The following is a 14,939-nucleotide window of genomic DNA, read 5'->3' on the forward strand; positions in this document are numbered from 1 at the left end:
CTAAGGCCATTGACGCATGTGGTGAGTGACGGCTAGTCTGTCTGGTTTTATCACACAGAAGAGCTACTATAGCTCATATTGCTGAAAATCATAATGCTTGCCATGATAGAAAGAAAGAATATCCCAGTTTGATGAATATGGGGCTGTTCAGCCGCAGACTGGTCAGGGAGCACATGAAGAACCCTGTCCACCCCCGAAAGCACCTTCAATGGAGATAAGAGTGATATATATATAGAGAGAGAGAGAGAGAGAGAAAGAGAGAGAGAGAGAGAGAGAGAAAGAAGGCCTTGCACTCCTACTGACAATTTTTCTGACCCAGTGCTCGATTGCACTAAATGTATAGAACACAAAAATCAGCACACCCAGGTAATTCTCTCAAAACTTCTTTACTTGGAAACGTGTAAAGGTCAACATTTCAGTTCCACTCAGGACATCCTGATGAAAGTTCCTGAGTGGAACTGAAACATTGACTTTTACACTTTTCCAAGTAAAGACGTTTTGAGAGAATTACCTGGGACTGCTGATTTTTGTTTTTTTTATATATATATATATATATATATATATATATATATATATATATATAAATAAAACCTTTAAATATATCTGTTTTGCCCTGTTGAAACACGTAGGTGAAATGTTGTCATCAAATTTTCTCTTCTCTAATTGTTCTAAACTGCAGCAGTTGCCAAGTTAGGTTGAGCAGCAGTTGGTGAGATAACAGTAGCCTCTGACCCAACATGGCTGCTCAGGCAAAAAAAAAAAAGTATTTGTTTTCGCAAACAAATCAATATACATCACTTAAAAAATATAATTAATCCAAATGCAATTATGAAAGTGGAATACCTGATATTTACTTTACAATCTCATGACATTCCCAGAGATATTCTGCTATCCAGAAAACAATTGATGACTATGAGCAATATCTTGAAATTCTGAATATTTTCCATGTGTCTAGACACCCTTCATTACTATACAATGTTGCAGGTACTTACCTCAAAGTGCCCACCCTTCCTGACGAAGGAACTGGAACAGGCCAGAGTCAGACAGATGAGAAACTGCAAGATAATTCCAGTGAGAGAGGCAGTGCCATAAATCCAACCGATACCTGGCTCCATGGTCAAAAGATACTGCCAAAAAGTGTATATCTTCAAATTTACAGCCAGTTTTACTGTGTACATAAAAAGACTATGTTAATAGAATAGGTTTCTTTTATAAATATCATTTTGGATGTGTATATTATTTGTTTTCAAAAGGGAAACATATGAGGCATTTGGTATTCACTTTTATGCGTCTCAGGTTGGTATAACTGAGCATAGACAGTGGATCTATTTCTTGGATCACAAGAAAATATAATGCCAGGGAAATTGCAGACATAAACCAATCAATTATATTTGTAAACAGTGACAAGAAAGACATACTAAGGTCTGTGAGATCATAATAACACATTGCTCCATAGAGGACCTAGGGGATTCCAAGTCGTCTGGACTTTATCTAAATGAGCATCTCTTGGACCCTTTGAAGAGCAAACATTTATTATGGAGCCCATGAGACAAGGCATAACTGGAGAATGGAAGCACGGAGGTCCAACAAGGCGACATAGACCAGAGTGGGACCAGGCTGCCTTCGGGCAAAGCCGTGAAAAATCAGCCCAAGTAGCTCCATACTAGCCCATCCGAGCCGAGGGCCACCAGGGGAGTAACCCCGAAGCATCGACCATGCAGGCGGAGACCCACCTGCCGACGATGGCAAGCCACCAACACCAGGGTCTCCACTACCTTTTGGTCCCACTACCTTCCTTTATAGAGAGGACCCCCTGGGGAATCGCCATAGCATGATGTACCTTACACATGGCTGGCTATCCGCCTCTAACATGTCGACTCACTTTGTTTAGCCTTAAAACCAACTACCATATGGTTGATATCCTTGATTGCTAGCACAGTTTTCTCTTACCTTTGCACCCTCTCAGGAGCTAAGCTTGGACCTTTAGTTAGCCTGCACTAGAAACATATAAGTCTATGCCTAGACAGAATGTCAGTATCTTCCACAATTTATCAAGCTTGTTTATCATATGCTAGTATGTATATATTTTTTCCTGTAGTCTCTCAGGTCCTAAGCCCAGACTTATAATTCAACAGTTTTACTTAAACCACTACTTGTCACGACACTGCATTTACCTGTGATTTTGCTATATGTTTGCCATGCTGTCGTGGCATCACAAGCAAACATGTTACTCTATGCACTAAGAAAAATAAAGAATAAAAAAAAAAAAAAAAAAAAATTACAATATACAAACTATATATATATATATATATATATATATATATATATATACATATATAAATTTAATACATAACAGGTAATAAATATATAGATATAGTTTTTTGCTTTAATGACACAAGTGAGGAAAAACTTTTTTTTGAGACCTCAGTGGGGAATTAGCAAACTACTGAGTTTCATACTTGTTATTTTTGTATAAACTAGCAATCTGACTCCCTTTTGCTTTTAAGGAATTACACTGATCAGCCTCAACATTAAAACCACTGACAGGTGTTGGAAGCAGGATAAATGAGCAAATGAAAAAAATCTGAGTGACTTTGACAAGGACCAAAAAGGGATGGCTAGATAACTAGCACCTACCAAAAGTGTTGCAAGGAGGACAGCCGGTTTACCGATGTCATGGACGTGGGGCGTGAAGGTTAGCCTGTGTGCAGGGATGTATTTACCACAAGGCAAACAAGGCATTTGCCTAGGGTGGCACTTTTGGGGGCTGGGGGGGGGGGGGGGGGGGCATATGGATGCCGCAGACAGGTTAGAGTGCCCATGATGACCCATATTCAATGCTGAAAGCGCCTTCAACAGGGAAGTCACAACTGGACCATGGAGCAATGACGAATGTTGCCTGATCTGATGAATCACGTTTTCTTTTAGATCAGGTGGATGGCCAGGTGCATGTGCGTCGTATACCTGGGGAAGAGGTGACAGCAGGATGCACTAAGTCTTGCATTCATGTGGATATTACTTGTCTTGGTACTAGATACCACAGGACACGTTCAGAGGTCTTGTGGAGCTCGTGCCTCAATGCATCAGAGCTGTTTTGGGATCTGCACGATATTAGATAGATGGTTTTAATGTTGTGGCTGGTCAATGTATGAGCCTATTCCTCCCTATACAAATCCTGTAGAACATGTCATAGACTGGACACCAACGCAGAAAGAATATAAATTGTGTAAGAGCTGTTGTCACTGGTGATATTTTACTTACTAAAATTTATAACATGAGCGGCAGTGTGAATAACCGTCTGGACAAAGATATTGTATCCAACTAGCTCATGCAGGTAAACATTCTGATCCAGTGGTAGAAAACGCACTGCACATGTAGCACGCAACCATGTCAGACAGCGACGAAGCATCAGCACCTAAAGATAGCATGACTTGGTGAAACCTAACAGCATTGCACACTAACATATGCACCTTATACAGACACCCATTAAAAATATATATATATATTTTTTAAACACATATTTACCTACAGTTTCTATCTAATATATCTACACATATGAGTTGCACAGACAGACAGCAGAAACTAATATGCCTGGAGTGGGTATTGGGAGACAGGGGCAGTGTGGTTCTTTTTACCCTGGCTCCTGTTTTACAATACCAATATTGGGAATGGGTCCAAATTAAGAACATAAGCTGCAAATAGCAGATACTGCCTGGAAGTGCAACCAGGCATCAAATGAACACTTCAGACCCCTAAGAAACCTAGTTTTTCTTGAAGGAGCTTTACGGGCACCATCACAACTTTGTTTAAATTAAGTTGTTACGGGGCCAGGAGATCCCTGGCACTTCCTTGCCTTGAGGGGTTAAACCGTTCACAAATGGTTTAACCACAAAGAGGGCAATCCTGCTCTTGGTTTGTTCCCAACAACATCCAGTGTCTCAAATTATGCTGATTGGCTTAAAGTGTTGCCTGATCTTTGTCCATTTGAAATGTTGGGAGGCATGTAAGATATAAAATATATATACTCACAGGCTGTGTCGCAGATGCTTTCTGGACCCCCTGTTTTGGTCAAACCACAAAAAAATGGTTTGACCAAGAACTGGGGGATGGCACCCGCAGCCTTATTGAACATATTCACTTTATCGGCATGTAGTGGACATTGTGTCTAGCCTGCTCCTTTACATATATCCTGTAATTAGAAAATATGTTCACTAACTAACATACAAAACATGAGTTGTCTTACAGCACATTTAGTAATATACACTTACACTTTAGGAGTATCTTTATAAAATAATACTATAATAATAGCTGAACAGTTTTTCTTTCGTGTTTTCCTATCTCTATCCTTTCAGTTGCTGTTGTTCAATTCACCCAGTAGATGAGGCAAGAACTTACCACGATGAAAGTGCAGTTGAAGTTCAGACATTGACCGCAGCCCTTGGCAATCATGATCAACGGACCAAGGCTGGCATGGCCAACTGCATTGAGTGTGAAAAGCAGGATATTCACGCACCAATATGAGCACATGAAGAGTAGCTTACTGCGATTATTGTGCCAGTAGGTCGGCGTTAAATAACGAGGTGTATGGCTCTTCCTTTCTACTGTAGGAGGTTTCAGCCAGTTAGCAGCACTTGGCAAAATGAGAGAAACAAATCTGTTATTTGTTGTAATACGGTAACTATACTCAGATTATCTCTTGCATGAATGTTGGAATAAAGACATGGAATCCTGATTGGTGCTTAGTGCGTACAAATAGTGTTAAACCCACAGGGTTATTCACTGAAGGGAGGATTCAAGGTGAATTCAAAGTGAATTTCAAACTTAAAGCCAACATTTCCAAACTGGAAACATTCTCTAACTCAGCTGTCAGTTTGTCTACTCGGACCTTACAAATGCACTTTGAATTCCCATTTTAGTGTATAGCCATGAAAGACTACTCTTGTGCCTTGAGGACTGAATTGGGAAACATCAAAATAGACAAACAGAGCGGACAGATGTATTACAATTTAACTAATGCCTATGGTAAATATATAGTAAGCTATATGGTACTGTACTAGTTTAAAGAGTTAGCAATGCCCCAAAATATGTCTGTATTCATACATTCTTAATTCCCTTATTTTTTAAAGAACCCATACATAAAAAGGACAAAGATCATATGTCATTGCTGAATTTTGACAGTCAGAATTCAAACCATGTTCAATGACCAGAATCTTCAAAAGTAAGAATACCCAGTCTCCTTATACAAACAGGGCAGGGAACTGTGCATCTGAATGCAGCAGCCTAATGTAGCAGGTCAGGTAGGAAACAATTCCTTTATAAGATTATCATTAAGATCGGTGGTCAAAAATTTTCACTCGCCATTGGTAAGTGACGATATCTATCTTTCAAAGTCTGGCTAGTAGCTGAGGACTTAAAATATAAAGCACTGATTAAAGGGCTACTTTAACCCTTCGGATCAGGGGGACCTTTCCTGTGTAAAATACCCTAATGGGCACCCCTGGAGAAGGTCCCACCACTGCAATTGCTGTAAAATCTCGACTAAGCTCTCAATGCTGACTTTTATGTCACCAGGGCTGCGCGCAGTCCAATCACAGCCTGCTCACTGAAAAGCCTGTGATTTGACTAATTGCCATCTCAGAGCGCATGAGCGTGCACATGCCCTCCAGCGGAGGGAGGTAGAAGGAGAGATCTAGCTTCCCCTTGCAAAAGCTCTACCTGATTTTAACATCTTTTTGCAGCGTGCTGTGTGCACTCATGACAAATGTTTTTATGTACAGAATTGACATTGGCAGCTCAGTACAGAGTTCTGGGCTGCCAATGTCACGAGTGCTAGGGGTGCAACTAGTCCCCTGCACACAATTACAAATATCTCTGCATATGCAGTGTTTCAAACAGACACATTGCACATACATGCTCCTACCACCATGACCACTTAAATTTACTGAAGTGGTCATGGTGGTTGGAGTAGCCCTCTATGATAACATGTATAAGACTGGGATAATTGCTTCTTTTACATGTAAATTCCATTTGGTTCTACAAAAGTCAGCATGGGTGGACTGAGGAATAAGGTGGGCAGACAGTTTTTTGTGTACTAAGCTTTGAGTATTTTCATATCTATGTGGAGCCAGTTGCTCTGCAATTTCTAATAGGTATGTATAACAGCAGCAGGTTAGAATGTTTCTCCTGCTTTCCTGAGAATAACAGAAGTTGAAGGTGGGTCCCCTAATTAATAGTAGGCTGGTTTCCTGGGGATAAAAACAGCAAATGGGTTTATAACAAAGCATATTTTCACAACTACATTAAGATCTGGTAAAATATTACCATACTAAAATTAGTGTAGGAAGATAGTTAACATAGCCAGTAAACCCATCAGAGGCATCTAGTTTACCTGATTGTTAAGTTCTCCATGACTTCTGGGAATCGTTCTAGTTCCTCCTTCAGCTCCTGGAAAGTAATGGATCCACTGCTGTCCTTGTCGGCTGATTGGAAGAGTACTAAGGTGAGATCATCAAGTTTCTCTTCGGGCAATGAGATTGCGTTCTCAAGCAGGCAGGATTTAAGCACTGTGCGGAGCTCATCTGGATCAATTGAGCCACTACCTAGAATGTTTCAAGAATGACACACAGTATATATTAAAAGAGGGTGGTTTTCATCTCACAAAAAAGATGTAAGCAACACATGGAGTCACTGTTTGTATTTTGATGTATAGGTTAAAGGAAAACTCCAAGGACCATAACCACTACAGCGTACTATGGGCTTCCTGCCTCTTCCCTTCCTGAGAGAAGAAAGTTCTTACTAGGAGTGCAGGCCCAGACCATTGCCTGATTGATGTGTGTCTGTGAGTGTTAGTGCGTCTGTTAGTGAGTGTGTTAGTGTGTGTCTGTTAGTTAGTGTGTGTCTGTTAGTGAGTGTTAGTGTTTGTGTCTGTGAGTGTGTTAGTGTGTGTCTGTTAGTGAGTGTGTTAGTGTGTGTCTGTTAGTGAGACTGTGTGTCTGTTAGTGAGTGTGTTTGTGTGTCTGTTAGTGAGAGTGTTACTGTTTCTGTTAGTGAGGATTGTAGCGAAAGCCACTTCGCCACTGTGTTTTGGAGGGGGCTGCTTGCCCGCCTCTTACCCTGTGACTACGGTCCCTGGGCGATTTGGCCCTTTATGCACGGTATTTAGGCATACTGTGGGTTATTGGGCTGCCCCAGGATTATGGGCCCTCTCATCAGCCCATACGAAACTTAAACCCCATGGCGTTTGAACTGTGTTTGTGGCATCTGAGCGCTGTTTGGATATGTTGAGCGCTCAGATCCAAGCCATCTGAATGTGGGGGTTCTGTTTAGTATAACAGGAGTTATGTATTTTTATGTCTTTTGGTGGTTGCTGGTAACATGTGCTTAATGGAGGCTGTGTTTGTCCCTGGATATAATTAAATCAGCTTCTCCATTGTCTCCAGGATAGAGAATTCTGTGGAACTAGTTTGAGCTGGAAAAACCATGCTTCCAGAAGGTCAAATGCACATTTGTACTAACTTTTGAACCCCTGGTCCAATTCGTATGATTTTTGAGTATGTTGTTCCCCCGAATGGATTGATTGTGAATATGTATTTTTATGCAAATGTGATGTATATTTTTGTTATGAATGTTGTGTAAAAATTGTATTTTCCCTACCTATGATAATTGTATTTTCCTGTGTGTACAGATAATTAGTTTACAGGTAGAGGGGAGGGCTATGTGTGGGATGTAACTATTGTGTGATTGGTTAATGTACGTTACTGTGTGTGTCCCTCCCCTTCATGGGAGCACCTAATAAAAAGGGCTGCAAGCTAGCAGCCAGAGAGTTCTATTTTTACCCTCAACTTGAGTCCTGTCTCTTATTGGGGGAATCTGCTACAAGGGATTGCTATGCTAGGCATATTCCCTTGCTATAATCACTGAGCTCTTGTAAGAGCTTGTTCCTGCTTCATTCTGAAGGGAGATAGCTGCAGCCTGCGGTGCTTATGGTGTCTGGTGGAGTGCTTGGAGTGTTAGTGTGTGTCTGTTAGTGAGTGTGTTAGTGTGTGTCTGTTAGTGAGACTGTGTGTCTGTTAGTGAGTGTGTTTGTGTGTCTGTTAGTGAGAGTGTTACTGTTTCTGTTAGTGAGGGTGTTACTGTTTCTGTTAGTGAGGGTGTTACTGTTTCTGTTAGTGAGGGTGTTACTGTTTCTGTTAGTGAGGGTGTTAGTGTTTGTTAGCGAGAGTGTTAATGTGTCTGAGTGAGTTAGTGTGTTAGTGTGTGTCTGTTAGTGAAAGTGTTAATATGTCTGTAAGTGAGTGTGTTAGTGTATTCTGTTAGTGAGTGTGTTAGCGTGTGTCTGTGAGTGTGTTAGTGTGTCTGTTAGTGAGTGTGTTAGTGTTTGTCTGTTAGTTAGTGTGTGTCTGTTAGTGAGTGTTAGTGTGTGTGTCTGTTAGTGAGTGTGTTAGTGTGTGTCTGTTAGTGAGTGTGTGCCTGTCACTGAGAGTGTTTATGTTTTTGTCAGTGAGTGCATATGTGTGTTAGTCAGTGTGTGTGTATCTGTCACTGAGTGTGTCTGTCAGTGTGTGTATGCGTGCATCAGTGTGTGTATGCGTGTTTCAGCATGTGTATCCATGTCTTTCAGTGTGTGTATGCGTGTCTGTCACTGAGAGTATGTGTCTGTCAATGAATGTGTATGTCTGTTAGTCTGTGTCTGTCAGCTAGTGTATGTGTGTCTGTCAGTCAATGTGTGTGTCTGACACTGAGTGTATATATGTTTGTCAGTGAGTGTTGTATATGTTTGTTAGTCAGTATGTATCTGTCAGTGAGTATATGTGTGTCCCAGTGTGTGTGTCTGACACTGAGTGAGTGTGCATCTGTCAGTGAGTGTGTATGCATTTCTGTCAGTGAGTGTGCATGTGTGTCTTGTCAGTGAGTGTGTATGTGTCTGTCGGTGAATGCGTGTCTGAGTTAGTCCACAATAGAGGTAGGGAGTCGTGTCTAGTGCACCTCAGATAAGAAGGTCAAAATATTAGAGAACTGTTTGACTACTTACAGTGTCAGGGGAGCTAGGAAACCGTTGCCACCATAACAACTACAGCATGCTTGTAGTATTCCTTTAAAAAAGTGGATTATTAAAGAACCAGTGGAGCCGCATGGACAATAAAATGTATCCCAATGTCAACATCTGTACATGCATTGTAATTCTGTTTGTGTTTAAAATAAGTGCTGGTGCTTCTTGACACGCACCGACCTACCCAAAGTCACAGAGGGGGAAGCCGACCTCCTAAAAGAGCTAATCACGTTTGAGGAAGTCGCAGCAGCGATTTCAATCCTCAAAGGCAACAAAGACCCGGGCCCCTACGGGTATGACATTCACTACTACAAAACGTTCCGACTAGAACTGGTCCCACAGCTGACCAAACTATATAACCACTTCATGCAAGGGGGAACCCCAGACAGAGACATGGCTACAGCAAACATCGTGCTGCTGCCAAAACCGAACAAGGATGTCACCTAGGCCATCAATTACAGACTAATATCCCTCATAAACTCGAATTTAAAAATATTCGCAAAAATATTAGCAACGAGACTCGCATCGCTGCTGCCCAGACTAATACACTCAGACCAGGTGGGATTTATCCCGGGCCGACAACTATACGAAAATACCCGCAGAGGGGCTGACAAACAGGGATTCCCCGAACTATACATGACAGCTATTAAAGCACTATACACGGACATAAGGGCCCAAACACTCATTACTGGAGCCCAAAAGACACCCTTCAGAGTGAGCAACGGAACGATACAGGGATGCCCCTTATCCCCTCTCCTCTTTGCACTAGTATTGGAACCACTATTGCAAGCCATTAGACAGGACCCCAATATAACAGGAATACAATTAAGCAATCAACAGTTCAAAGTAGCGGCGTACGCAGACGACGTTCTGCTCACGCTCTCAGATCCAAGAAAATCAATGACACACCTCCACACACTCTTACAGATGTATGGGGACGTATCGGGGTACAAAGTTAACCTCACCAAATCAGTGGCAATGTCATTCCACCTCACGGAAGAAGACAACACAAGCCTAACCAACACACACAAAATCAAAATAACCACAGAGAAGCTCACGTACCTCGGGACACAACTCTCAGCAAATCCTACCAAGCTATACCACCTGAATTACACTACATTAATCCACACGCTAAAAAGGGACTTAGAGAAATGGGCTGATAAACCCATCACATGGATAGGCAGACTACATTCAATAAAGATGAACCTTATGCCCAGACTCCTATTCCTATTCCAAGCACTACCCGTTAAGGTCACTAAAGGAGATCTAGCCGACATCCAGAAAGCGATAGACAAGTTTATATGGCAGAGAAAGAGACCCCGGATAGCCAGGGCAGTACTATACAACCCCAAGTGGAGGGGAGGACTAGGATTGCCTCACCTATACCACTATTATCTTGCGGCGCAGGTAGCGCAAATAGCACACTGGCCAGGGCCGTCTTTAATATCACTAGGACCCTGGGCAAAACATTTTCTTGGGCCCCACGGGCAAGGCATTTTCTTGGGCCCCATGGGCACCCCCACTCCCTGGCATGCAATTGCACTTTTCACATACATACTTACACAGACATACACATGGACAGACATACTGACACACACACATATATACTGAGAGGCATGCTGACATCACAGACACAAACACACAACCTGACAGACATCCTAACACACAAACACAAAGACATACACTGACAGACATACTGAGATACAACCTACTGACACACATACACTGTCAGACATACTGAGACACACAGACAGACACACATACATACTGACAGACAGAAACACAGACATACTGACAGATTCACACTTTTAAATCTACTCCCTGTTTCCTACAAACGCCCACCGGGTGGCCCTTACTGCATGGGCAACCCAGTGGGCCTCCTTAATGTGCGTCCCCAAGATCCTGTGGATACTTAAAAGATCACTATAGTGTCAGGAAAACAAAGCGGTTTTCCTGACACTATAGTGCCCTGAGGGTGCCCCCACCCTCAGGATCTCCCTCCCGTGGCGATGAAGGGGTTAAACCCCCTTCAGCCACTTACCTTAATCCAGCGCTGGGCTCCCTCGGCACTGGTGACCTCTCCTTCCGTCCAACGTCAGCTTTCCGGTCCAACGTCACTGGAGCTGAATGCGCACGCATTCAAAGTGTCCATAGGAAAGCATTTCTCAATGCTTTCCTATGGACGCTCTGTGCGATGGAGGCAAAATTTGCCTCCAGCGTCGCAGATGCGCCTCTAGTGGTTGCCTCTAGTGGAGGCAGGCTTAACCCCAAATGTAAACATAGCAGATTCTCTGAAACTACTATGTTTGCTTCTGAAGGGTTAAAACCTGAGGGACCTGGCACCCAGAACACTTCATTGAGCTGAAGTGCTCTGGGTGACTATAGTGTCCCTTTAATATCAAGGAAGCTGCAATCCAAACTGATTTTGGGATGCTTATGGTTGTGTGAGAGTCCCTTACAGCATGTGGCCCTTTAAGTGCAACATATAGCTCTGCATTTAATACTGGAAATGCTTAGAGAGACATTTTGTAAACCTGAGTTAACCCCTTGAGTGCCAGAGGCATGCCCAACGTATTGCAAAACATGCATAGGGCTAATGTTTAGTTGCCACCAGATTTCCCCTTTGAATTGCAGACTCCCATGCCAAGCCTAGGGATGGGCAATGTGTTGTTTTGCGGTTTAATCTGCACTTTTTATTATCTGAACTGAAATCACTGCTGCTGTTTTGCAAATTTTTTTTAACCTGTTCAGTGCTGGAAGCCACTGCAACTAAGTCTACCCATTACATACCCTAAAAGTTCCTGCCAGGCAATGTTTCACCAGGCGTTCTCTTAACCACTAAGTGACAAAGAAACATGTTAACTATTTGTGCACTGCTTGTTATTGTGCAGGGAGCACACTGACACTTGAAGGGTTAAAGCCACTATCAGTAAATACTTTGCTTGTATGGAGAAAAGGATATCTACTTTCAAAATGAAAAAAATAAAATAAAAATGTATGTAGAACCTTAAAGGAAGAACAAACACATTGTGATCTATATCCTAAGCAGTGAATTAAAAACAGAGAATGATTTAAATTTTTTTAAAGTTTTGGCCCCAAATATAGCATATTCCAATTTACACATAATCCCAGCTTGAATATTTCAGACTGAACATTTGCAAATTAGCTTTTCAGTGAAATTCACTGTTTAATGAAAATACCCCAAAGTGATTTGTGATGCTTATAGGTTGCAAACACTGCAATAAAATGGCAATATTATTAAAAATAAATAAAGGACTTGCTCTAAGCAATATATATATGAATGATCATGAGATGCTTGCCAGAACTGGTAGAGAATTTTGCTTCAGTAATAAAATAGCATTTATATTTGTTTTAACTCTTAACTTGAGTGTCAGAGAGTGTGAAATGCTTTTCTCAGACACCTGGTACATACAGGGTTAATAGTGACTTGTTTATAAACTGAATATAGGAGGATTATATTAGGAATATTGGTCTTACTGCATGGTACAATAAATAAATTTACATGGTCCAAATGTTCTTCCCCTAGCACTACACAATCCTTCTCTTTTCCCCTTTACATAAAATCTTTTTAAATGAAATTCCCAGATTTTACTAGTAACATGACGTAAAGTCATGATTTTATTAAAGACACGGAGGCGAGTATTATGCATAACTCTTTCTTTATTTCCTCAGCAGCAAAGATAGAGGAATATAAATATTGTCAAAATGAAAGAAAAAAAACTGAACAGGCATAACAGTCAGCCAATCACATAACAGAGGAAGTAGCTATATAAGTCCTGTGTCTCCCACAATCCCCCTCTTTCTTGCGAAAACCGAAGACCAGGTAAGATAACGATGTCCCACTTGATCCAAACAGGAAACAATACGAAAACTTCAAGCTAAAAAAGATAGAAAAATATGGTAATTTCCAAACTCAAAACTGTAGACTTACCAAACATAACTGTGAGGAGCCATACAAAAAACTGTATTCTGAAATAGAAAATATATAAAATTAGGATCCAGCATAAAATGGTCAAGATCATCCAAAACATGATGCAAATACATGATATAAATACATGATATAAATACAGACCTAATTGAAAAGCATACCTGAATAGCACCGAAGCATCTCCTTTCCCAGAATCCACACCGGGAGGGTGGGCGGGAATAATACTCGCCTCCGTGTCTTTAATAAAATCATGACTTTACGTCATGTTACTAGTAAAATCTGGGAATTTTATTAAAGACACGGAGGCTCATATTATGCAAGTTCAAAGCTGTGCCACTACTCGAGATGCGATGTGTTCAATTGGTCTGAAATAGAAATCTCGAAAGGTCGATTCCCTGGACCAGTCCGCCGCTCGCATAATGTCTTCTAGACGACATCCGACTGAGGATGCTTTCGAAGCCATCGCGCCCCGCACAGAATGAGGCGTAAAAACAGAGGTGTCTATACCTGCAGAAGATAGTAGCCAACGCACCCAACGTGCCAGAGTAGGTGTCGAAACTGGCCGGTGAGGTGACTTAAAAGATAAGAACAAATCATGTAGATCAGCGGAGCGAAGGGAATGTGTAGCATCCAGATAAACTTTGACGCAATCCACTGGGCAGAGTGCCGGACGACCAGAAAACCTCGGGTAAGTAAACGACTTGGATGCAGACTTCGTCCTCCTGGATATGTCAAAAGTAACACCTTCTGGGGTGAATGCAACGGCGTCCCAATCCAGGGCCCTGACGTCAGAGACCCTCTTGCAAGAGATCAAACAGAGTAACATCACCAGCTTGGATGACAACCGTTTCAAAGTCAATTCATGGTTAGGGTACCACGATGAGAGGAACTGCAACATCACGTTGACATCCCAAAAGGCAGAGAAACGAGGCCGAGGAGGACGTGCAAGGCGAATACCCTTGAGAAGGCGACATACGAAAGGATGTCTGCCGACAGGGGAACCATCCAAACCCCTGTGTCCGGCCGAAATAGCCGAGCGGGATAGGTTGATCGTGCGGTACGCCTTGCCCGAGTCAAACAGGAACGTGAGGAACTCCAGGATCAGATGTAGAGGGGCAGATACGGGATCCACTGCCCGTTCCATGCACCAACCAGACCACGATCTCCATGAAGCTCGATAAGCCGTTCGTGTGCCTGGGGCCCAGGCGTTATCGAGGAGCAGGAGAGTTGTTTGCGGAACGTCTGAGACAACCCAAGGTCCCCTGAAAGGAACCATGCTATCAGGGGCAGCTGGTGTTGAATCACCAGGTCGTGCGAGTTCCCATCCGGATCCAGAAGGAGGTCCTGGAAGACTGGTATCAACCGGGGAAAATCTATTGACAACTCCATCAAGCGAGGGAACCATGGTCGAGATCTCCAGAGAGGGGTGACCAACGCCACACAACAGTCGTGGCGAACCAGTTTCGAGATCGTGCGTGCGATCATGTTGAACAGGGGAAAAGCGTACAGGTGACCCTGCGGCCAGTCTTGGAGGAAGGCATCCGTCGCCACCGCTGCCGGGTCCGGCCTCCAACTGTAGAACCTCGGCAGCTGAGTGTTCAGCCGTGATGCGAACAGATCCATCTGGAACTTTCCCCATAACATGTCCAGGCCCTGGAACACCGAGGCGTGCAAATGCCAATCGCCAGAGTCTCGTAAGTGTCTGGAATTCCAATCCGCTCCCGAATTGTCCAGACCCGGAATGTGTTCCGCCGTCACCGAGACGTTGTTGTAGAGGCAGAACTGCCAGAAATCCTTCGCTAGAATCGCCAACATTTTGGACTTCGTGCCGCCCAGGTGATTTATGTAACGGACCGCCGACACGTTGTCCATCTTGAGCAGAACGCAGCAATTCGCCCGCCCTGGGGTAAGGCTGCGGATCGCGAATGCCCCCGCCAGAAG

At 42.8% G+C, this 14,939-nt stretch overlaps 1 protein-coding gene across 1 annotated transcript in view; it reads right to left on the reverse strand.

Moving 5' to 3' along the window:
* Positions 1 to 14,939, reverse strand: part of NOX5 (NADPH oxidase 5) — a 60,139-nt gene that overhangs the window by 30,898 nt on the left and 14,302 nt on the right. The window contains exons 3-6 of the mRNA XM_063448733.1: positions 6,389 to 6,599; positions 4,396 to 4,630; positions 3,262 to 3,415; positions 993 to 1,168 (exon numbers count right to left, since the gene is read on the reverse strand). Coding sequence (XP_063304803.1) covers positions 993 to 1,168; positions 3,262 to 3,415; positions 4,396 to 4,630; positions 6,389 to 6,599 — 776 coding nt within the window. The remainder of the gene's footprint in view (positions 1 to 992; positions 1,169 to 3,261; positions 3,416 to 4,395; positions 4,631 to 6,388; positions 6,600 to 14,939) is intronic.

Source organism: Pelobates fuscus, chromosome 3, assembly GCF_036172605.1.
Source record: "Pelobates fuscus isolate aPelFus1 chromosome 3, aPelFus1.pri, whole genome shotgun sequence".
Lineage (NCBI taxonomy): Eukaryota > Metazoa > Chordata > Amphibia > Anura > Pelobatidae > Pelobates > Pelobates fuscus.